The sequence below is a fragment of the Trachurus japonicus genome, chromosome 22 (genome assembly GCF_045865225.1).
Source record: "Trachurus japonicus isolate A0001 chromosome 22, Traja_1.0".
Classification (NCBI taxonomy): Eukaryota; Metazoa; Chordata; class Actinopteri; order Carangiformes; family Carangidae; genus Trachurus; species Trachurus japonicus.
In genome coordinates, this window is record NC_140928.1 from 8816244 (window position 1) to 8842534 (window position 26291).

The 26291-nt window shown below is 42.8% G+C and overlaps 1 protein-coding gene across 1 annotated transcript; it reads right to left on the reverse strand.

Moving 5' to 3' along the window:
* Window positions 1-1049: 1049 nt before the first annotated feature.
* crip2 (cysteine-rich protein 2) lies at window positions 1050-23946 on the reverse strand. The gene is made up of 8 exons (XM_085766599.1): window positions 23789-23946; window positions 9911-10005; window positions 5332-5389; window positions 4594-4719; window positions 3674-3742; window positions 3454-3548; window positions 2842-2899; window positions 1050-2560 (listed from the first exon to the last, which is right to left on the reverse strand). The coding sequence occupies exons 1-8, from the start codon at window positions 23829-23831 to the stop codon at window positions 2493-2495; spliced, it is 612 nt and encodes a 203-aa protein (XP_085622725.1). The 5' UTR covers window positions 23832-23946; the 3' UTR covers window positions 1050-2492.
* Window positions 23947-26291: the final 2345 nt, after the last annotated feature.

Sequence of the window (26291 nt, forward strand, 5' to 3'; positions counted from 1 at the left end):
GCCCAGTTCAACGGTACAATGATGTTTCCACAGTGTTATTGAATGAGACCGAATGCAGGAAATGTGGGAGGGCTAGTTCATATTTTGATTTTTGAGAATGATGACATCGTGTGCAACCGTGCAGCGTTGCATGAGTGTGTGTGTGTGTGCATGCAGCAGCAGCAATGCTACCATACCTGTAGTGCAGTGAAACTTTAAAAGAAAAAAAAGAGAGGTAAGAGTGAAACCATGCAGCAGGGTGAAGCTTTTCTTCTTCCTGCTGTCAGTCATCATACTTGGATGGAAGTGTGAAGCTGAGATGAGTGTTGCTGCCTCAGTATCAGTGTAGCTGGCACCTTCCAGTCATTTCAGACCGCTTCCCTTTAGGAAAAAACCAGGAACTACTGGTTTTACTCCCTCTGCAGAGCATGATGTGCTTGCAAGGGGTGGACAAAATATCAGGGACACCTAACAACAACAAAAACTGAACTAGAAAACTTCCTTGCAGACATTTTGAGAGTGCCACGGGGGTGTGACCTCTGTCAACGACATGGGAATCAAACCCATGACCTCAACACACCATAAACCAGACTTTGTTACTAGGCGGTTATGGCAGTTGAGATTGACCTGAGATGAATGAGTTTCTTAAGCCAGTGAGTCACTCAGTGAAAGTTTTCTGAACATGCTTACTCTTCTTTCGTAACGTTTAACGGTCTCTGCTTTATATATTCTCTCGTGGGCTGTTGTAGCTTGATGGTGCAATTTGTACAAGAAGGGCGATGCCATCACTTCCCTTGTTTTTGCCAATGAACTGTTCACAAGAGAGTAACTGCTTTTTTTAAGCAAACGTCATCATTTTGACATAGCTTAGTGTGTGTGCATGTGTGTAGGTCAGACAGATTACTGTTGCTCTGTTCATGCCAATTATGAAATCTCACTTTCCGTCAAGTAAAATCAAAGCAATTCGACAAATAATTTGACAACAAAAACCACTGCAAACTCACATCACATGTAATGTTTCTTTATTGCAATTCATAATCTGTCAAGCAATAGTCGTAGTGTAACAGAAGAAAAGTTTCTGAAATATTTATTCAAGGGATTAAAAAGACGAATACAGCAGGGCTGAAGTGCAGCGTTTCAGTTCTACAGACAGTGAGCCCTGCAGTGTCTACAACGCCCTACGATGCCCGACAGGTAATGAACAAACACAGTAACAGTCATGTACAATAATACTAGAATGCACATTCTTACAGAATGACTTGTCTGCAGTGTCTCGTCTTCTACAAGCTAAGCTACTGTTCCTGCTAATGGCGAGAGAAAAAAAAATACTTCAAATAGTGTGTCATCTCTTGGAAAATAACAGCAGGGTTATTCATTAGAAAATAACAATAAAAATCTTGATCATAGAGAATTTTACAGCTTAAATCACCTCATTTGACCTCCTACATAATCAGTCCCGTAAAGGGGTAGTAGTACTCTGGCTAATGAAATTTAAGGACTTGACGTAAAAGCAATAAATACACGTTCCTCCCTCTGGCAAATCACAGCCCAACCTTTCCAAAACTTCACCCACATTCTGCAACGCTTTAAAAAATAGTACTGTACTGTATAAAACAATTGGGACAAATACGTTATTTATTAGCGCATCATTTTATAATCCAGATTCTGCCATAAAACTGGTTAATAATACATGCTCAAAAAGTACAAAGTGTCAATACAGCCTCATGGATGCTGAAAGTCATGTAACAGTCGCCTCACAGGTGCAGGTTCCCACCTTTTTATCCACTATGTTTGGACTTTTTTTTCTTCTTTTTTTTTGTTAATTCTTAAAACAAAATCTCACTTTTTTAACATAAGGAATGTCATCAGGCAGCCAAACTGTAAATATGGCAATTGTAAAATACAGATTGTTATTTATTTATTTATTATTGGCAACATGGTCCTCCTGAGCACCAGCTGTGCGTGCAGCAGCCTCTCAGTTGAGATTCCTCAGCTGTCAGCACAGTGTACGTTTCCAAACCTGAGATTCACTCTCCATCTGATTTGTTCTGTTTTTTTAAATTTTATTTTAAACATACATCCTGTCAAAACATCCTCTCACTGTTCTCTTGGTGCAAAATTGAATTGTACGACCTTAATGCTTCACTGTAGTGACGTCTAAAGTGTTGACATACAAAAAAAAAAAGTTCAAATTCTCTAACAAATATTTAATCATGTGGGAATGCTGGGTGTGGTTGTGCTGAGGGACGTCCTGGAGCAAATACAAGGTATCTATCACATGTTTGTAATCAATAATTTCATCTGATCTGGGTGCTGCTGGGAGCAGGGTCAGCACAGACGGAGGGTTGGGGGGAGGGGAAAGGATCCGGAGGAGAAGGCGGTCTGGTCGTCTCAGGTATGAACACACAGGTGGGGAAAAAGAGCATAAACAAAAGGCTACGAATAATAATAATACTGTGGTTGACGGTCAGTGTTGTGTAGAGAAGAGGGATGAGGCTGAGGGGGACAAAGGTTCAAGGCTGGGTCACTGCACTGGGCTCCTTGTCATAGATGTAGCTGCCCACACCACCAGTGTTCACGCCTGGAAAAACCACAGGGACAGCAGAGGGTGGTTAGGGAAAGAGAAGAGGGCAAGAGAAGGTGCAACATGAGCAGCAGGAGAGGCTGGAGAGCGTAACCCCCTCCCCACCACCACCACTAAGGCCCAAGAAGCTGCAGGCAAATGTTATGATGAACTGACCGTTGAGTAACACTTAATTCTGTGCAACGAGTGCAGCTTTGGATCAAGAGCGCAAACATTACGACATTCTGTTTCAAGTGTAGCTGATAAGTGGTGGGTGGACAGCACCCCCTAGCGGTTACCTTTGGGCCCGAAGAGGACGGCATAGCAGGGCTTGTGGCAGTAGGGCTGGCCGTCATGCTGGAATAAAAAAGAAAAAGATGATTGCAAACATTAAAACAATGAGAGTATTGTTTTTCCTGTCCTAAAAGAGTCAAACTGCAAGAGTCATAAAAGTTTTTTTATTCAATGAAGTGGTGGTGACAGGCTGGAAATCACATAATAAAGTGTCTAGACATTTAACTTGAACACAGCTGTGTATCATGGATTAATTAGGTGTGGATTTCCCAATACATGCCACACTATTGTTCAGTTATATCTGTTGTTTGTTTTTTTGTCCTTATTTGTTTCCATTCTTTTTTTAATGAGTTTTTTTAAATTTGTTTGTCAGTCGATCTAGACATTTTAATCACGATTAATCACACCACTAACATACTTTAAAGAGATATTCTTCAAGGGTTTTAATAAAGGACAAATATGCTGCTTTATATTGTTATGTAAATGTAACTTAATTATACACCAACCAGAGAAGGAAGGTGGGTGAATCACATGTTAAAAAAAAAAGTAATCCTTTCTTTATCTCAGTCCTTCTGACCTTTCACCTCTTCCTCCTCCTAACAGCGTCTCTTTCTCACCTCTGCGTGGCTGCCAGCAGATAGAGTCTTGCTGCACCTCTCACAGCGCAGACAGGGTCGATGCCAGTCCTTGCCCAGTGATGTCACCTTCTCAGCTATTGTGACACAAACACATAAACACACCTGTCAGACACCATGGCAACCACTTCACGATCGATCCACACCCACTGCTGTCGCCTCTTTCCTTAACTCTGGGAAGGGTGGGAACTACGGTACTTACCAAAATACACCTTCTTGTTGCAGCGGGGACACAGATTGGCCTCTCCGGAAAAAGTGGTGATGCCGCCAGCTGCCAAAAGCATTACACACACACACACACACACACACATTACAACAGTGGAAAAGATGGATATAGCAAAGGAAAATGGTTCCACAAATAACTACTGATTCTTCCAGTTAGGTGTGAAATCCAGTGTACTAATAATGTGGAGGAAAAACATTTAATTTGAGCCAGGTACTAAACAGCTTTTATAAGCTTCAAGAGGGAATTATTGAGTAAAAAGGCAAATAGATATTCTGGTTGCCAACTTAAAACACTTCTCTCACTCCTCCTTACAGGAGCCAGTCATGGCAACTGAGGGATGTTTGATTGCATGCAGTGCTGCACTGGGAACTGCAGATGGTGCCAAAAGGACTGGATTAGTTTGGTTTTATTCTGGCATTAAAAAAACTACACATGTACATAAAAGCACAGAGGCTCAAGCCAACATAAAAAAAAGCTGAAGGAAGAAACACACAAGGAATAGAGTAAAACAATAAACAGTGCATGAAGAAATCTAGCTTTATACATAAACATAAGAAAAATGACAACACAGATGTTCCCCTGCTGCACACCGAAAAAATTATAATGAGTTTACTTGGTGGAAAACAGTAACTGGAAACTGCACAGTAGAGATTGATCACTAAGAAAAACGTCATTTTGTTCCTGCTGACAGAGTGCGTTTCCTAGGAAATCCTTATCTAACACGTCTGAGAAAACCCCCCTCACGTCCCAGGAGGCTTTGTGTATCGATGCTCTTATCACTGAGTCAACAGCAGCTTTTCTTTCTGACCAACAACAGCTTGTTGAAAAAAACACCAAAATCCTGCTGGAGATAAAACCAAACCCATATGTGCGTTTTACACATGATTCTCATTTACCTTTCGATGGCGCCTTAGGTGCGTACGTACGCTTCTCCTCAGCTTTGGCAGCTGAATCCACACTGGTGGTGTTGCTGTTGGCTGGAGTGTCATACACATAAGAGCCTGCTCCTCCAATGTTCACACCTGTGAGACAAAACAAAGGGGAAGAAATATTCAGATTGTGAAATCTGGACTTTACCTGACTGCTGAAGAAGAAAAATCCAAATTTATGAAAGAAAAAAGGTTGAATATATTGATAAACACAAATATTTTTTAATAGATAAAAATCAATGCCTTAACAAATACCCAGTACATAAATGAATAAGCAAATGTATGTAATCGATCACAAAATAAAGCAAACTAACATCAGTAGCATGTGTTTCAGTCAATTAACACATTACATAAATGAAGAAATACATGAATAAACACATACAGATTTGAATCGAAACCCAGCTTTTATTTATAATTTTTATTCCGAAATAATAAAGGAATAAAATAATTCTGAATTCATCACAATTTATTGTTTTGTGAATTTATTTCAGCATTCATTTATGTTTTTGTTTTTTTTTCCCAATTACAGTTCTCCACATAATTCATTGTTCACCATTCACTAATTCACTAGAACCTTTACTCATTCATGACTCATAATCAATTCATAACGCATAATTGATCCTTAACATGACCCACTGTTATGTTGTGATGTGTCAATGTCAAATGTGAAGCTGTATTTGTGGAATAGGACGAGATGTACTTCACCTTTTGGCCCGAAGAGGGCAGCATAGCACGGTTTGTGGCAGTAGGGCCTTCCATCGTGCTGTGAAAGAGAGACACAGAGAGAGAGACAACATGAGATACGGATGAAACAAACAGTGGAGACGTGTAAGGATGAAAATCAAACCTGATGACGCAGATGAAAGAAAAAAAACTGCACCCTGACGTTATGAGACACACTTATTCTGACATCATATATTTTGGTTTTTGAAGAAGAGGTGGAGAAAAATGTGTCCAAAAACGGAAACTGAATAGATTTTTTTTTCCATCTCATGGCCGCCTGATGATGATGATGATGATGATGATGTCACTGTCACAGGTTGCTTCAACACATAACAACGACGGCGGCTGTTTCTAAGAGACAGGTCTGTGTTGATGAATTCATCGCCACACTTCAGTGCAACTGACATGACTTGAAAGGAGATGGAGGGTGGGGGGTGGGGGGGGGCTCGGAAACATAGATGGCCTGTTACTGATGCATGCTGGGAATGTGGCGATGATTGCAGCCGGAGCATGTGACCAGCTTGGGTAGAGGGGATCAGGGCCGAGGGCCAGGGTGGCCACTGGTCCAGAGCCCGATGCCCAAAAATGAGAGGAACCAAGCAACTGCAGTGGGCTGGATGCCAGACCCTGGGAGGGTGAGGGGGGTAAAAGAGAGAAGGAAAAAAAAGAAAAAAAGAAAAAGAAACAAGGGACACTTCTTCTTCGGCCACATGAGCTCCTCTTCCTCAGAAGATGGTGCAGCAGTGAAAAGGATTGTTCCCTCACCTTTAATAATGCATTAACCATGATAGGATCAGCTACTGTTAAAGCAGCCACGCAGCCCGCCCCGCTCACACGTCCTGTTTGACATTTATGAGATCCGTGAGGGTTCGTGCAGCAGACAGCGAGCACTGATGACTTTCTCAGGACAGTACACACACACACACACACAGACAGACACACACACAGGGATTCATTGTCATATGAACCGAGTGGTCTGTTGAGAGCCTGCTGCACCAGCACTGGCTGTGAAACATGAAGAGGCCGAGGGACCCTAAAAATGGATTATCCATCGCTGCTGCTCAGCCCACTCTCTTCCCAGCAGTTAACTTCCCACATCCTGACACTGAAATATGTATTCTCATCTCAATATATTCGTCTTTTCTCTCCTAACCTGCTCTCCTCCTCATCCTCCTTTGAAGCTCTGTTGCTCCTTCGCTTCAGCCTCTGCTCGCTGCTTCGCTAGAATTCAAGACCAGGATGAAGGAGGGGGATTAACTTTGAACCCTTTTGTTTTTGTTCTGCTTTTCGCTTCCTTTATTTACAGACTCATGGCAAAGTCACTACATCTTTCAGCTCTTAGTTATTTTAGGAATAAGTCAGACTTTTCAGGGATGTCACAACTTAAGCATGGCTGTGATAATGCAAATGTATTTCTGGCTTGTTACTCTTAACACAAAAATAATATAAACTGTTTGGAGACTCCCACAGAAAAGTGCAGATAACTTGATAATGGAAGAGGGGAAGTAAAAAACCAGAGCTGCATTTTTTGCAAAACAAGCCAGTTACTCTTCCTTTCTGTCATTAAACGGAGAACTATGGTGTGAAAAAGCAGATACTGTGTGAATCTCACCATGACGTCTACGTGTCATTACTGAATCAGAAACCTGCTGATACTTTATAAATGGTGAGAACTACATGATCACAGTAGGAGTCGTTTTCAAACAGGATTTTGTTTATGTTTGAGAAAATCTAACAAACACATTGTCTTAATAAGGAATTCCTCTGGTTTCATACATCGTAGTGTGTTTACATGTGGAAAAGTCTATAAAGTCTGTTGTGACTTGAGTCTTCAGAAATGACCTCTGACCTGTAGCCCGTCTCTGTTTGAAACTCGCAGCTCAAGGCTACAATAAATGTTTCTACCATAACACACCCAAATATCTGAATCATCAGTGTTTTGTATTGTGTATTGTGGGTAAAGAAAGCAGGCGCCTGGTTTTGACATGGAAATAATGGAAGCGACAAAATCTCTGGTTCTGTTCTCTGTGTTTTGTAACTGTTGTTGTGAGTCATTGTGGCGCTTTATTGAAACTGTTTGGGTTTTGTTTTAAGTTTCCTTTGAACACTGAGCGATTAAAAACATTGATATGGACACATTTACTGCACCATTAAAAGTCATTCTACATTAGTCAGTAGGTCTTGTTTCCACTGTTGACTATGGACATATCTACAGTACCGGTACATAAAGCAGATGACAGTCTAGATATGATCATTATAGAAGCACGATTTTAAATTAAAATAAGTGCATTTTTATCTGGCTTTCAGCAAATTTTTGGGTTAAGCTTCACAGTTTATGCTTGACCCTAAAAACAGCAGCTGATAAGGGCTCAATGTCTGTTTATTCCTTCTTCTGGAGCTTTCAGTCTTATCGCATCTGCTTCATGAGCAGATGAATTTAACCCACTTTTCCTGGCTTGGCTCTGCTGTGTCTCTTTAATTCTGCTTTTCACTTCCTTGATTTATACTGTAGATGACGTACACACAAAGTCCACTTGTCTTAGCCGCAAGTTATTTTAGGAATACGTACGGTTCGTCTTGTCCACAGACACCATCAAGTCTGGTTCTTTAAATGTTCTGTTTCGGACACAGAGAAGAAGGTGTTTGCTTTAATAGAGCCGTGATCATTTAGGGTCAACAGTGGAGACTTGTCACCTTGTCTTTTCCAGCCTGGCTCTGTGCCACCGGCCACAGGAAGCTGCTGCTCTCCCTTAGCTCGCAGACGACAGACCCCCCCCCCCCCACAACCCCACCTCCTCCCTCCTTCCCTGCTGCAGCCTCTGAGGTTCATAACCTTCTGCATACCAGCCCTGAAATGACATCAAACACCCTCCCAGACAATCCCACAGCTGCTTTCACTTTTTTTTTTTTTACATGTAATATCCCTCAGCCTCACTCTGTTTCCATGACGATGATTGAGCATCGAGTTTTGCCTACTAAAGTCAGGCTCGTGGCACGGTGCTGCAGCCCAGGGCAGGATTTGGATGTTGTGCATAGAGAGAGAGAGGATGGGGGGAGGAGGATGGAGAGTGTGGGCCTGAGAGAGATTGTGTCACTACATTACTGTAATCATGCAGAGATTAAACAGCAGGACCAGCATCCTTTGGGGTCTGCAGGGACATCGCTTTTGTGTACAAAAAGGCTGAGATCACATCCTCCTTGTGCACAGACAGAGAGAGAGAGAGAGAGACAGAGAAAAAAAAGAGGCGGGAGAGTCTGAAAAGTGCAGTGAGAGGGAGAGTGGGTGAGAAACGAACCGTTGGCCGGGTCGTGGAAGTCAAAATAAAAGCAACATGATAAGAAAATCCCCCGAGTGACAGCACCAGATAGTGAGCAGCAGCAGCAGCAGCGGCAGTGTTTGTTCGAGGGTCACAGTCGGGGAGAATCAGCGTTGAGACGCGATACTGCAGTTTGATTACGTAACAGAAAAAGGAAAAGGGATCTGTAGGCAACTCAGCTTGTAACGGTTAAGGGAGTTCAAATTCCCACCAGGACAAACCATATTGACAGATGCTACCAGGCAGGAAAAAGGACATTCACTCAGCAATTTCCTGTAGAAAACGCACAAGTTCTGTGAATGAAATAACCAACTGAACACTGCTCTCCCACTGTAATACAGTGTCAGACTCTGTAAACCTTTTTTAAATCCTGCAGTTAAAAACTATCACGGTGATCATACTTTTCCATACTGGAAAAGAAGCACAGTAACGTTTCGTTTCTGAAAAGCCACAGTATCTGATGAATTGTTGACATGGTTCATTGAGGATTCACTGTTAATAAAGGCTGACTGTCAATAAGTCAATACATAACCATGCAGCACTGGCTTCCCCCTTGTTAGATTTCACAATAAGAGTCATTGACCTGTGGCACACAGTTTGTTGACATTTGACCCTGTGGGATCAACACTACTGTACTTTAATTTAAACCTGTGTTTAAGTCCAAGTTAAAGTGGTTTTAAGCAAGAGACAGCTTGTGATTTCATTGATTGATGGCTTATGATGCACAGTGCTGAGGCGATTAGTTAAATTAATGATTTTTAGTCAGTGGTTGCCAGATCTTTTGGCATACAGTAATACTTAAAAAACAGAGCTTTGTCTTGTAACTTTTAATCACAGATTGAATCGGCTGCATCTACATGTCACTGCAGGTGCAGATATTATAAGTGTGAGAAAAAAAAAATCCCAAAATAATAATTGTGTCTAGCAGGAATGTGATTTTCTGCTTTGTTAAGGTTTTTACAAAGATAGGGATGTTTTCCTCCTACGCAGTCTAGCTTTTTTCTCCTAAAGCACTGCCACACAGCTTAAAACAAAATGGATCATGATCAGAGATGATGTCTTTATTATACAACTATTCCATTAATCACCGTTTTCTATTTGCTTGACTGAGACATTTACTTACTGGTGATGAAAAAATTATTTCTTATAGAACTATGAAAGATAGAAAATGAGTATCAAATGTGTATAACTTCAGTGTTGACAGGACAGCGGTGTGCACTGTTGCCTGGTGGTGTCGTACTGACCTCAGCGTGGCCTCCAGCATTAAGAAGCTTGTTGCAGCGGTCGCACTTGAGACACAACTTGTGCCAGTCTTTCCCCAGTGATGACACCTTTTCAGCTGCACATGAAAGACAAAAGACAAGAGAAGAGACAGGGGGTTGAGTGTAAACATTCACATAAAGCTGCATTTATATACATTATTCTAAACAACAGCCTATGTGTGTGTTATAATGTATCAATCGCTCATGGCAGAGCGGTATGACGTCCCCTCATTGCTTCACTCTCCACAATAATGATCAGCTTGTGTGCCAAACCTCCATGGAAATCCTGTCATCGTGTCAAATGAGTGACTGTTTTCTGGACGGGCGGGAACAAGGGGGGTGGGAGGTGGGGGGGGGGGGGTACTGGGGAAAGCCTGTGTACCGCACAGGATGTTGTCATGATGTCACTGCGACATAGGCAGACAGTGGCGTGAGTCCCAGTCCAGCTGGAGCAGCGGGGGGGGGGGGGGGGTCGCACACATCTACTCCAAATCCTTTGTGTTACCCTTCCAAACGTACACACACACCCCATCCCCCAGTTTACAGTAGGCCCCTCCCTCTGCACACGGCTCCCTCAACCCCATTTCCGTCGCCTTCTTCTTCTTCCAGACTGCCGACCGCCCCTCCAGACAAGCAAAGGACCCTAATTATACCCTTTCCAATAATAAATCTCTGCAGCTTCCACACAATGGGCCCTAAGGAGTCGTGCTGGCAGCAGAGGAAACACCTTCTCTTATCAGGGTAGGGCACAAATAGCCGGATGCTGGGGTCGGTTTCCTACATACCTTCGGTCAAGAAACACACACACAAACATATGCGCACATGTACGATATAGTATATGCAGACATACAGACAATTGCTTCCTCCGGGTCTTCCTCTCTTTCGCAGCTTTACTGTCTGAACTATAACCTGTTAGAGCGATGTCAAATTCCTTTGTCGGCTTCGTGTCAGGAAGCAAAACTGAATCAGACATCAGAGATTTGACAATGTGCAGTCCAAAAACACCAGAAAATTAAGAAAAACAAAACTGGAAGACAAACTATAACTAAATATGGATGTAACAAAAATTATAGCGTGAATTTGATAGCGTCTTGAATTAAAAAATAATTAGAAAAGAGGCCAACTGTTAAGTAACTAACAAATTCAAACAAACACGGACCAGTCGACACTGAAGATTTGATCTTAAAACATTTGACCAAATGCACTTTACTCTTTTGATAATAAAGTTAAATTAGATTTTTTTTCGTATTTAATTGCTTCTCTGCACTGCTGTAGGAAACCTGATGACTCCCTGTGGGGAGCTCTGTTTACTCTCCAATCAGTTTCACTGTCAGTTCTCCATGTCAATTACAGCACTGAGACAAATGGCCAACAACAAGACCCTGGAGAGTAGCTGAGGATGGAGGGTGGGGGGGTGAGAGGGGGGGCTGCCAATCAACATGAGAGCAGAGGAATGCTGATTTGGCCGGAAGACACTGCCGTAGATGTAAAAACCACTCTAAAAGGATACTGTTATTTAAAGGAGAGAGTCTGTAATGAATCACTCTGCGATTCAATCAATGCTCTTCAATCAAGGATGGAAAGCAAATCCTCCACATGACACTAGAGTTAAAAGGAAAAGCTGCATTCACCGCTGCAGGGTGGGTCCCATCATGGTGGTGGACGAAAACCTGCACGGATCATGTGGTTGTGTCCAAAGACAGTTTTCTACTGGCGGAGTGATCTGTCATGAAGAGCTGGTCAAACTATCCAACCGGGGAATTTACCAGCGCTCGTATCAGCCACAACCATCACATGGGACATCCCAGTGGATTGTTAATTATTGCTGGTGACATCAATAATCATCAAGAAACCAAGGTGACCTACACTCAATACTACACCTGAATGCATCTTGCGCAGACACAGACTGCTGCTGTTCATGCTGCGACTCTTCCCAACCTACATCCCAGATCCCAGACCCATTTCAGTGGTTCAACTTTAGCTGCACCTGTCAAACAATGTTTGACAATGCAAAGATTTAACATGTTGTGTGAGTGCATGCAGCCTTCGGTGTGTAAAATTAGCTTTTAAATCTCTCTTTAACCCTTTAACAGTTTCTGTATCCTGGGGGATACAGACATTTGGCAGGCTGTGGGGGGGAGGGGCATTAAGTATCTGAACTTAATATCATGAGAAAGTCTTAAGGGGGGATGGGTCAAGTACCCAGGTCATGTGACTTTATGGCAGCATTCAAAACTAAATTGATACTTTTATGTCAAACTCCAAAATGGCCACCTACGTGTACAGAGACACTAGACATAAGTTAAGTGTTTTGGTTTTTCTTGTTAATTACATTATGGGGGGATTTGTTTTTGAAATTATTGCTCTTTAAGGACAATTTTATGTATTCTTGTTGAAAAATAATGAATATCATTAATACAACTTTGATAAACAGGCATTGAATGTCTGTATCCTGGGGGATACGTTGTCCAGACAGGGGTATATAAACTGGCATAATCACTCTCAGATATACTTATGTTTGGAAGCCTAAACTCTACAGATAATCAATAATATAAAGGTGTTAAAGATTGAAAATGGAATATTACTAGAGTACCACCATCTATTGATCAAGACAGGCAACAAATAATTAGAAAAGGGAGCGAACGACAGTAAAAGAGGGAGGATGTTCAGGTAATAATTAGAGTAGTATAGTGAATTCTTATGTAAAAGATCCAGTGATAGATACAGCATCTGTCTGCAACAAAACATGATGTGTTGTGGAGCGGTGTTTAGCTCAGTGTGGAGGCTATAGTCCTAATTGCATGTGATCCCGGTTTGAATCCCGCGCCAAGTGGTCTTATCCTCCACACACACACTCTCACACACACAGAGCCACAGAGAGTGGCTAATTAATTGCTTATAATATGTTTTAAAAGTTCATAAATGAAATATTTGATAAATTGGTAAATGGCAAATTCATACCCTAAACGGGCAATGTATCTTGGGAGATACAAACTCTAAAATGAAAAATAAAGGTCATATTTTGAAAAAAATCATAAAATTGTGTTATTCTACCCTAGAAACATTAGAAAATAACATTTTTTTATTTTTCCAAAATTTTTATATATGCTTGCCCATTTAAGGGTTAATTAGAGAATCATCACAAACCTTTCAACAGCTTGACACAATGTGTAAAGACAGACAGAGCAGGAAGCAGCAGGAGCTTAACCTGTCTGCACTGAGTGAGTGTGTGTGTGTGTTTTATTTCCTCCTAAATCTGAGGATAACCATAAACCTCGCGACACCTCGACACTGTTTAAAAAGAGGCTGAATAAACAGACCACAGAGGAGCCCGTGCCAGTGTGGCCTCAGTGTTGTGTATTCCTACGAGTGTGTCTGTGTGTATCTGTCGTTGACTGACTCATGAATTGCAGACACACCTCTGTTCAGATCTGAGGAGTCAGTGTATGAATGGACGCAGACGTCAGAGCCTCACCAGAACGTCCTCATTCCTCTGTATATGACTGTGTGGTAACAAAGCCCACTGTTTAACAGCTCCCTGTTTTAAAGGGCAGTTGTTATTGTAAGAGGGGTGAGCCTGTCTGTCTGTATTATGTGCTGTGGGAGTTACAGAGTGGGGGAGGTGGAGGGGATCTGCATCTGGCCCAGATGTTTATACCCCCAGCTTTCAAGCCAGCCTCTGTGCTTATTATCTTTCATATAGCCACCGACTGCTGAAATTAATCCAGAAAATACTGTATGCATACGCGGTTTGACGTGTTACACGGAAACAGAGAGAGAAATATAAATTATATATACAATTTTTAAAAAATTACATAATAATGACAGGCAGCCAGTTCTCGGTATCCCAGAATAGCACACGTGGGCACAAATGAAGCGACTGAAATGCCACCGCGTCCTCCTTTACCTCGCTACAGCAACAACGTGAGGTAAAGACTTGTGTGAGCAAACAAGCTGCTGCTCCCAGGGAAGTCTCACCGGAAATTCACATTTACATTGTCAACACCGACGAGGAAGTGCCAAATCCTTTCAGCCAAGCTGTTTTCTCCCATAACAAGTTGGTGTTGATATATACACACACACAGCAAATCCAGAGAGTGTTAAGACACCTCATGCTAAAAAATAAAAAAAAACTCTCAATAAATCTCAATGGAGATACCGTTTTAAAAATTTAAGGTAAAACTGAAATATTGCATTGATGTAAGTATTCAGACGCTTTACGAAGACGCTTAACATTTTTGTTGATTATCTTTGAGATGTCTCTGCACCCTGATTGGAGGTGAGTAACTGTGGTCAACTGAGCGATTTGGAAATACACACACCTGCATACAATCATGCCCACCTTATTAGCTGCACCTGTTCACCTGCTCATTAATGCAAATAAAAGGCCAATCACATGGCAGCAACTCAGTCCATTTATCTGCTGAACTTTAAACCAAGCATCAGAATGAGGAAAAAAGAAAAAAGTGATTTAAGAGACTCTGAACGTGGCATGGTCGCTGGTGCCAGATGGGCTGGTCTGAGTGTTTCAGAAACTGCTGACCTACCGGGATTTTCATGCACAACCATCTCTGGTGTTTGCAGAGAACGCAGAGAACGGCCTCGAAAAAGAGAAAACATCCAGTGAGCTGCAGTTCTCTGCGAGAAAATGCCTTGTTGATGCCAGAGGCCAAAGTGAGCAATCACACAGGAGGAGGAGGGACTTGGTCAGATCGGTGACCAAGAACCTGGTGGTCACTTGATTTGGGCTTCACGTGTGAGTGGCCAATGGTTTGCTTCCATTTCCATACAGAGTCGGATAAAACCACTTAAAGGGATATTCCAGCGTAAATTTAACCCATAGTCTAACGCACCGTGACACAGAGTTAGACCCCCCCTCGAGAGATGAAGTCTGCTGACCGCTAGCTTCTCTAGTTTAGCAAAGACTGCACGATAACAAATAGCGCAGTGTATTTTTCCACGTGCAAACCGCGTTCAAAAAGCTACTCATAGCCACAAATAATGCTCAGAACAGCACCAAACTTCATCAACAGTACAAGCAGGGTACCATCATATAATACAAGGCATCAAACATCTGTTAGCTTTGCCTGGTTTGCGCTATTTGTTATCGTGTGGTCTTTGCTAAAGTTGCTACAACTAAAGAAGCTAGCGGTCAGCAGACTTCATCTCTCGAGGGGGGGTCTAACTCGGTGTCACAGTGCTTTAGACCATGGGTTAAATTTACGCATAATTTATGCATAGGAATATCCCTTTAACTCTCACTAAAGATATTTTTCCTCCACACTTAAAGCTTAATTGTTTCTCATTCAGAGATGAATATATAATGTCATCACTAAAACCACAATTGGTGGTTGCTGCTCCACAGATGTTCCAAATATAAATCGTACACTACAAAGTTTAGTTTACCTCATTTAGAATATTCAACCATCACATTTGTTTGCTGCAGGTGTTCAGAAGTCACATTGTGCCTGTGGACAATGTTGCTCAGTCATTATTTATGCGCAGCACTGAGGGACAGGGACAGACAGACAGATGATGCTACTGCAGCAGCAGCACTAAGCCAGAGGCGAGAGAACAAGAAAAACGGAAACATAATGCAAGTCAGAGGTCATCACCATAACCATATGATACCTGCACCACTGTAAGCTGCTTAGCTTCATTTGGAAATTCCTGGTCTAAGCTCTTCAGTGCTGCGGTCGACTCCACTGGCTGCACTGTCAGTGAGGTTTACATCAGCGAGACAGCCGGCTGCTGACTCTCCTTCTCCTCTGATCAAGCCTCTGTGTTTACAATTGCTTGGTCTCACTGATGTTACTGGCCGTTAATCAAAGTAAAGGAGGCGATGCCGAGCGCCCTCGACAGCGCTTTGTGATTGTGAAGAGTCTCCGTGTTGCATTGTCAGTCAACTTGAGCCACATAAATTTATGTATGAGTTTGTAATAAGATGTAATCTGAGCGAGCGGCAACAGAGGAGTAATATTGTGTGGAAATGAATGACAGGGGCGATGCACGCCTGACGTGCGTCAACACACCCTCAGCTGTGGCCCTCCGCCCTGCTCGACATAAGTTAAGTTGATTTGCAGCCAGGAAATTACCAAACAGGCTCAAGTGCAGAATAAAATTGGCTTCACACCCAATGAAAATGACATTACGTTATCAGCGCCACTGTTAGCTTTACATGGGCAGCGGATTAAGAGGCAACATCTCTTATAAACACAGCACTCTGTGTAATGCAAAAACCCATGGCACAAGGATGTGATTTAGGAGCTTTATATGTCACTAACTGGAAAAAAACATTGAAACTGCGATGTTTCAGATTTCGTACGGTAAGACATGTTTACACTTTACACAGCTGCAACCCATTTCAAGGCTACAAACACAATGTAACAGACCATAATGGATGAAGCCACTTCAGCTTTGGCTAAATTTAGCCTTTTTTTATACAGCCTTTTCAATAACATGTTACCCATGAGTCCATTAGCTTTCAGGAAGAAAAAGCCATGGCCCCTGATGAGACATTAATTGAGGCTACCTTTTTTCCCAGGGAAATTGAAGTCATACGGCCTCTAATGCAAAGGGTAACAACAAATTCAACATCAAATAGATCAAGTATTGTTAGAAACTAATTACTCATGTGATATTGCAGCGGGCTAGAGAGTCCAATCCAGCGATAGAGGCACATCAGAGAACATCAGGCCGGCTGTGATTCGATTTATTTTGTTTGCTCTGTTACATGATGCGCTTAAACTTCAAATTGCGTTACGAGCGAAACCAATTACGACTCAAGACGGAGCCGCTCGGCCTGTAAAGGGATCAGAGCTGCAACAAATGCCCTACAAACACGCCGTAATAGGACAGAACATTAAGCAAGAGAATTTAACAAGGGAGTCTTCAGAGGGAAAACATTATGGGCCCGTTTCTCCAGATGACTTGAATGCAGTTTGTCTAATTGTCGACAGTGACAGGGCAGCGGCATCCAAACTCCAGAGCAGCCGGTGGACCGAGACTCACCCCGGGTCAGGGAGGAAATTTGTTCTAAGTCATAACAGTGCTGGTGCAAGTTAGAGAGCAGCTGAACTGAACTCCCACAATGCAAAGAGGGCTTGGAAATCTCATATTGGTGCTCTCTTATCACTCAATAATTCAATCAGGGGGCAACAAGGAGGAGGAGGACGGGGTGAGATCTAATGTGTTTGATAAAGGAGATGTCAACAGTGTTGCTGTGCAGGTCTACGTACAACCAGATGACATCAGCAGCCAGTGTAGAGGCTCCCGCTTCTGGATGTTTAACGGCTTTAAAAGAAGCGAACATGAGCATGAGGTTGAATTCAATCATCAAAAAGAGTCGTAGAGCAAATCACTGGCTCAGGAACATTTTTGCACAAGTCATGTTCATGATGTAACCAATGTTATTGTAAATATTTCTACATCTCGCTTGGCTGGAATCAGCTCTGTTGCACCCTCTGGTACTGTGGACCCATCTGTTCAGCTATTCGTACAATAAAAACACACACTCATGCATACACGCTGCCATCTCACCATCTTCTTTCCCATCCCCTTCATCCATCAGTGACAGCTGAGTCCACGCGGGTGTTTTGCTGTTTGGGTTTTTGTCACAGCAGTGTGTGATAACTGCACGTCCCAATAAACACACCGCCAACTGCCCGCCTGACTCACTGATGGATTGACTGACTGGAAGGATCCCAGAGGCAAAGCGAGAGTGGAACACGAGGAGGTGCACTGAGTGAAAAAAAAAGCTTGGTTCACCTCTCAGGAGAAATATAAGAAAGGAAAAAACAAGCAGCCTGTGTTTCCTTCTCTGCATCCTCTCACTATTCTACTCTCCGGAGCACAAACAGCCTCGAGGATTTGTGACCTTTTGCTTAACTTAAAGACAATGGCCATTCAGTCGCTGCACAGAGAGGAATTCGACTTCACCAAGGGAAGTGAGTTTAAGTGAATTTTCAGCTGAGGTGTAAACTGTGCATTAGCCCAACTCATTCATCCTCATCCTACATCCTATACAACAGTTTATTGAGCGTTACTGTGAGGTCAGTTCACATGATCATGACATGTAACAGTTATATAATCACACATACAGTGATCATGCCAGTTATTCTGCTGTAAAGGACAAAACAGTAAACATATGTGGACTGTAAGTATTTTCCAAATTATGATGAGTCCTTTCATCTATTAAGAGCCAATTATAACCTCTTATCTGAATTGAAATGCCTTGTTTTGTATTTACAGTGAGAGAAAGCCAATTAGAAAAGCAAAAGACAGATTTTCTTTCACCTTATTTTAGTCAACTGACTCATTATTTCAAACTAGGTGTATGAAGTGCAAGCTTTAACACTATTGCACATCATATATAACCAATCCATACTTGATAGGTTGTTAAAGCTTTTTAAAGAATCTAGTGCAATATGTGAAAAGTTGGGGGTTTCAAAGGACCATCCTCTGCTAGTGCTGTGTAAACTAATAGTGGGTTGACCCTGGCAGTGGTGTGTTGTTGAACATTAGAATTGATTTGTTCTGGGTCAATGTGTGCATGCAGCTCCCTGTGGTGCTCACGCTGGCTGCGCTGGGTGGAGGCCGATGCGAGAGAGCCTCTAGGAAACATGCGTTTTGGATCCGTCTCTCCCTGTGGCTGATGCAACCCCGTGGCAAAACTTAGCTCTGGAGGTCGTCTGTCGCCTCGGCCAAGGCGAGGTTTCCTCCCCAGGCTTTCTCCCCCCACCCCCTCCTCCTCCTCCTTCCCCCACCCCCCCCCTCCCTCTGTGAATAAAAGAGGCCGACCTTGTGAATCCTGCTGGCTGACGTAAATGGGCTGCAGCTAACTCGCATCCTGTCTGGGCCGGTCAGAGGAGCCGCAGGCAAAGTGCTTCTCCACAGTCCCTGTCTGGGTGACTTGCTCGCCCTCCCCTGAACCCCTGAGCCTGCTTACACCACATCTCCTCTCTAACCGGTGAGGACACTGTGTCCCAGCTACGGGGACTTCAAAAAGATCCGGAGTTCATGACTTGCTTACAGAGTAGTGGACCATGTCTTCACATGAGGAAGCAGGTCGGTATCAGGAGAATTACACCTTCAGATCTGGCCCATTAGTGGATAATCAGCCCTTGAAGAAGGTCAGACATCATATGACAGAGGCATAAAATGTAGCCGTGCTTAAATTCCTTAGAGTGAAATCATCTGAGTCCTATAAAAGGGGCCTAATAAAATTGACTGTCTATGTGAAAGCACGGTGCAGTGGGGTATTCCTTTTGAAACTGTTCAAAGTAAGTAACATTTAAGTTATGTATAAGTCAGTTTGAGTTATGACTCCTCAGTTTGAAGTCTTATTCATTTAGCTACACTTGTTTTTGGTATGCGTATGTGCTTTAACCACGCAATACATCTAAATGACAAGTGTAGTAGCCATTCAGGCCTGTGAACTTGCCCCAAGGGGTGAAAACAAAAGAGGAGTGATTTGTGTATCTGTTTACAGCACAACCAAACAAACCAAGCCTTGTCACATTGTTTTAATAAAGAGGAAGCCAACTAAAGAAGACACTGTCTAGCTTGGTCAGACTGGACCACTAATGGTCGGCTAATGAACTCTAATGTCGTCTTCCACATCACATGATGAAACCCTTGTGCAAGTAGGGTGAGGCCTGTCAAAAAAGGAAATACTGGTGATTTATCTATTCTGAATTTGAATTGTCTTCCAGTCTTTCTTCATTTCCCTCTGGTCTCTGTTCGTGGAGACACAAAGCCACAGGATAAAGGCTCAATTTAAAATATTTTCAATTGGCCACAGTTTGCTCCCCAATTGAATTTCTGTCTTCTTCTGGATTTGTATTATATAACGACTCAACCTCAAACATCTGAAGCACGGCAGAAAATACAGAGCATAAAGATTAATGTTGAGAATTTTTGACAATTATGTGCTGCTGTGGGGTCCAGAGTTAGCATGATAGCCAGCTCGCCCCGGCCCCGTCTGCTCACTTTCCCATGGCGACTCACAGTAGTGTCCTCTGTGTAGTACTGTAAACACAACGATGGCTGAAGCTTTTGTCGGACGACAATTGCCACCACATGACTGTGCTGGCCAGTCCGTCTGCTTGACAATCCAATTTTACAAGAATAAAGATGGTTAAAGTGAGACAAATAGACTTTATCTTATTAGATTAAAACAGATTTTGAGACATGATTTGAAATGTAAAACGGTAATGAATCGCAATGTATCACAATGTGTTACTGCAATACTCAGGAGAGGAGATCACAAAATGTTTAAAACTACAATAATATCATGATTATACTTAACTGCAGGGCCTCCCACCTCTATCAAATATTTGATTTTTAGTATGAGTTATAAATTTAAAGCATAAATCATTTGGATTAAGTGGACAGAGCCGCCTTTGTTCCTCCGTGCAGTTATCTAACAGCTCATATTGTTGGAAGGTGGATGGTTTCACCTGTGTTGGGAGGGGAGGCGAAGGGAGGGGAGGAGCAGTCTGACTTCCAGCGCCAAGCTTAATGCCCTCTCCATTAGGGGATCATATTTGTGCCTCCAAAAAGGCAGAGAAAAAGTACCCTCATTGACTGGTACACAGTATCTGGCAGGTTATGCAATGGCACTGAACAGGAGGCAACGACTCAAGAAATGATGTTACATAACTGACAAGGCACATTCACACAGCCTACTGGGCAGCCAAGTGGAAAACAGGGTACTCTAGTGTTGACAGAAAAGAGGGGAGAAGAAAAAGGGGTATTGTGTGAGGATGTTTGGGGTGAAAGTGGGATAAGAAAAAAAAAGAAGGTGTGTGGGAATCAGTGCACTGCTCCGTATCGTCCGGCTGAGTGGACGAAGGTATTCTGCCTGGCTCGGACGACAAACGTGCACAGAGACAGAAAGAAAGAGCCTTGTGTGAATAGAGATGTCGTTTCTCATTATAATGCATGAGGCGCTTTGAGAGTCTCCGTTTAAATAAAGGCAAGCCATCTCACCCCCCATTTACCCACCCACCCCAGTCTATGCAGTTTAAAAAAATAAAAAAACAAAAACAAAAATCAGTAGAAGAGGAATTTAGGGCCTGAGGCAACACCGAGCGACTGAAGAAGAGGAAAGAGGGTGAGAGTGAGAGGAATCTGTGAATGAAAGAGGAACTCAACTCACAGCAGAGCACCATTAGCTCCCATTAAGTTCTTGTTCATTCACTTAGCTGCACAAAGATGCATTGCTCCAACTTGTCATGAGCAGGAGTTGGACCCGCTCAGCTGAATTTGGGGTCTGGAGAATTTGGGAGATTTAGTGAGCCATGCTGTGTTGTGTTCTGCATGGACTCTCTCACACGCTAACAATGTATTTCCACTGGGCCCGGTCACATGTCTGCCAGTGGTCCCTGGTGTACTCTGAGCACAGGAACTGACAGATGCCGCAAGGCCGCAACGTGGATGCTTGGAATTTGAATTCAACCCCTATAATTAAAGATGTTCGAAAACACCAGGGGCATGTGAAGGTTTCCCCCTCTCTTTTTTGGATTTGGATTTTTCTGAATACAAGCATTACAACAACTTTTGACACTTTGAAGTCAGAGGGAACAGTCAACATTTGCCTTGAAATTGAGCCGTCACCGCTACAAAACAGCTGCCTGTTAAAGTAACAGACGGAAAATGATGAAAGCAAAAAAAAAAAAAAAATTCCATCCCAGACTGTGGCTCACCGCTGCCACTTCATGACGTGTTTTCATACGGAAGCAAAGAGGAGGATAGTAAAAGTGTTCAAGGAATATTGGCCTCCAAAATCCAATATTGGGCAACACCAGCTGGAGGACCAGGTGGGTAACTGCAGGGTGGGCCAAACTCCGCTCTATACAGCACAGCGGCAACCACCACCGCAAGGAGGAAAGGTGGGAGCAAATTGGGACAGAAATGCAGTGAATTGATGCCTGTTTTCTCACTTTTGCACTTGAAATTTCACCTCAGGAACTGGATTTCTTTCTTCTCTTAGAGTTGAGCGTCTTGAGAGGAGGATGTGTAGGTGGAGCCGCTCTGAGATTCATCATCGACGTCGTGCCCAGTCTCAACTCCTCTGCCTCCCTGACCTCTCCCATGTCTTGTCAAACGTTTCCTTGCCTCCCTGGTAATGACTTCAATATTGCGATTAACACCTCCCTTCACTTTCTACGTCCTCCCTGGTCTTGTTTGACGTGTGCAGCCGATTCATCATCATCATCATCATCCTTTTCCTCCTCCTCATCTGTATAGTAGCACTTTCCACCCAGCAGGACACACCCCGACCAAAAATAACTCCAGGAGGCTGGATCTCAGTATGTTACATAAAAAAAACACAACATACATCACCAAGAAAGCTGTGACTCACTGGCTGCAGCGAATTAAAGCGACGGCGCAAATGGATACTCAGACATGCATGAAGTCTATATTAGAGACAAATAAATCTCATTTGTGCAGATATTATTCCGTGCCAGTGACTCTCGGGACCCATAGGATGAGCAGCTGCCACCGCCACCCTCTGTTACATAAGAGGACTTCCATCCACTCACATAATTGATTTTGACCCCCGTGACAGCTCCGATTGTGTGCTGCAAAGTGTAGAAAAGATCAGCGCCGAGGAATGATTGTGCTGTTGTTGTTGTTGTTGTTTTTTTTTTCTGTGCCCAGCACGTGGGCCAAACACAACCGCTGGATTACTCCAGCTTCAACAGGACAGCAGCATGTTTCCCTAAAAATAAACCAAAATAAGAGCAGACATAATTTGCAGCCTTCTGATGCAAAAGACGCAACGTAAATTTGTGTTTATTTTCACAATGTAAGCTCCTTTAATCTGCTGCTTTGCTCTGCGTCCCTGTGCATTTCCTTCTCTGCGAAACATCTGTCACAGGAGACACAAGATGCCGTCTTCCTCACTGCGACCGAGTGCGAGTCAAAGCTCTTTGCCCCAAGTGGGTGTTTTGTTTTCCCACCTTTGTATACGAGAGTGCAAAAGAAGCGCGTTCACAGGTTTTCATCCCACTGACACAGCATGATGTTGCTGTGCTCCCTCAGCGAGTGGGCAATCTCAGCATATGGCATTTTCTGCACTCTTGGCAATGGCCTCCATCAGCAAACCCTCCTCAGCCAACTGCCAGGCTTGGATGTTTACCAAAGACAACAAATTAAAAAATGATCACAGATCAGTGACAGAATAAGATAAATCATAAAGTTTTGTTGAATACGAGTGCAGAGAGGGCATGTTTATTCTCACATTAGATTTATACAGTTTTAAAGAGTCTAGATTTATGAAAACACTGAATCATATGAGTTTTGTTTACACTGATTCTTGTCCCTGTGAATGATTTACATGAGTCTTTACTTAAAATAGTCACCTTATCTTGGAATTGCTTTTAACTTAATTGATGTGAGAAGCTCATTTTGGAAAATGTAGGATGGGTTTACATTTTTTCCCACCACTGGGAAAATTCCTCAAGCAGCACTGAACTACTGTATATGGATCTAATATTAGGCTACAACACAAAAACTACTATTAATATCCTAATGTACTCTACTCCTGATTTCTTTCAAAAAGTTTGTATTTTATCATCATCTCAATCCTACCTTGTAGTTGTGTGTGAAAAGTATGTTTTCAATGAATGGGCATAAACTGCTTTCTGCACCATTCATTCATTTTTTGTTTTGTTTTAACTAATTAAAGAAACAGTAGCCTACCACAACAAAGACATGTAAAACAACAACATGCTCCCTCTGTCAGGAGGGCACGAGCCTGTACGTTGGCAAACGAGCGGGATCACCATCACGAGCCAAAAAAAAAAAAAGTAAATTCAACAACCGGGAGCAAACGAGGCGCGCATCACTTACCGAAATACACCGTCTTCTCGCACTTGGGACACTTTGAAGACATGTTGGGATGTTGTGAAAGTGAGCTCGAGTGAAAGTGGTCTGTTCGGTTTGTCCGGAGCGTCTCTGTCTCTGTCTCTGTCCGTCCTCTGGCTCCTCTCTCCCGCAGCAAGTGTCCTGCTTCCCCCTCTCTGAAGCTGGGAGCATCTATTCAGTCATGGGCTGCTCATTAACATAACCACGCCCCCTCCCCTTACGCCTGCCGTGTCTACTTCAGGCGCTGTGGGAACTGTGGCAACTGTTGTGGAAACGACGAACTGCTAAATAAATAGATAGCCTACAATAAAATTATTATATTAATAATAAATAAATAAATAAATTATTATAATAATAGCCTAATGATAAAGGTTACAGATTCAGTTTTGATTTGTAAATATTTGGATCTTGATTAACCGTATTTTCACTTCATTTTGCCGCTATAGGAGGCTACATTTCATTGTGACCACCAGCTATTGTTCAAACTATCAGTAGCCTACTAGGCCTACATTATGTAGCCTTGCTGGCTGTGAATATTTACCTAGCTTCCTGTGTTTTCTGATGATGAACTAACGACATCTTCCAGATTAATATTATTTTTCATTTAAGGATTGAGGGTAGTTTAAAGTTTGCTCCATTAAAACAAATGTGTTCTATTTTCATTTGGTCTATAATATCCAAACACAACAATGTTCAACAAACTTCTTGCAAATCAATGTTATTCGCACAATTGTGTCTGTCGCTTTTCTTATGTAGGCTACATAGCTATACACATTGATCTTTTGTCTACTTTAGCCTAAGTGTGTGTGTGTGTGTGTGTGTGTGTGTGTGTGTGTGTGTGTGTGTGTGTGTGTGTGTGTGTGTGTGTGTGTGTGTGTGTGTGTGTGTGTTTCAAGCATACCCAGGCCTTCAGCACATTCACAGTTGTACTCCAAGTTGTAAGTTTTACAAGCAGCACTTGAAGGCAGCATCCCTTCTTCTATGGCCAGACTGTGGATTTCAGAGTGAGCTCAGAGCAGGCGGGAAAGCTTGTGGGCAAGTGTGAGAGCTGCAGTCCACAGAAAGCACATGCACTCCCATTTCCCTTTTCCCCTTTTCCACGAGAGGTGTAGGCAGTGTTTGGTTGAATCACAATGCACCCTTTCAGAGTGAGTGACTCGTAGGAATTTGTTAGGCAAGGGAAGACGCTGAAACGTGGCTCGGGCGGATCGGCTTTCCCCTGAAGAAGGGTTTGCTGGCTTTGTGACAAATAAGGCCTACTGAGGAAAACAGGCAGAGCAAAGCAAAGAGCAGCTCCTGAATTTCTCACAATCCAAGATGACATGTAGCTGTTGCGTTCACTCACTATGACTAATTAAAAGACCCATTGACTGGGCATTATCAGTTCTTCTTCTAGAGGTCTCTGTCTCTTTCCATTCAAGCCTCTTGAGAGTGACTGAGTTCATCTCTTTCACACATTAGTGCTGTCTGGTCTGTCTGCCCGGTGACACAGTGCAGGTCCCGGGCCAGGAACAGACACTCTGATATTTCCCACATCTGTGTCCCGGCTGATTAGCACCCGTCAGCATGCCTGTAACCGGTTCCTCCTTATCTCTGAGTTCACTGTTTTAAAAAGAACGGTCAGCAGGAGAGGCTATGTAGAAAACGGTACACTGGGCATGATTCTGGGGCATTCCTGATCAGTTACAGTCATGGACAAATTAACTACCCAAAGGCCCTTGGGACAAGTATTTTAACAGTTATGCCTCTATTGACAAGAGTATTAATAACGGTTTCATTGTTTTACGTCATTTTTGTCACAATTTCACTGATATTAGATTCTTAAAGCAGAAGTAAGCGATCCAGTCATTGTGGCTAACTTCCTGTCAGCGGATGGAGTTAGCAGTCCCCTCGTCTCTACATCACCACATTCACGCGCATCCCTTGGCTGCACACACAGAGAGGACCGCCCCTTTATGCTGTTCTCTCTCCTCATTGGATAAAGGTTGTAGGATACAAGGAAAGTTTTCTCCTCGGTTACAGCAGAGCAGAGTGACTGACAGACCCGTGTTTCAGACCAAACACTCTATATAAGTGATTGCTGTTGGAAGATATAACTATTTAAGACTTATATTAACACAAACATTAGACTTACTTCTGCTTTAAATATGAATATTTGCTCATTTCATAGGTTTAAACTCAATATATTTGTTTTTTAATTGGTGTTCAGACAACAAAAGAAATATTTATATATTTACTGGGATTTATGATGCACCCACCAATCATATGATGGTATGAAGGCCCCCCACCCAAACACCCCACCTCCATCTGGGCAGTTGGCAGCTTTGCCCGTTTGGCAATCCAGCCTTGGTTAAAGCAGCTATACCCAAAGAAATGCTTCACACAATGTCGCACCTGCCGTACAGTTTAGAGTCTTCACGCCGCAGCACTCATGTTGTCTTTCACAGAGGACAGGAGTTCATTACCGTTCACCTCCAGTCGTTTGCTG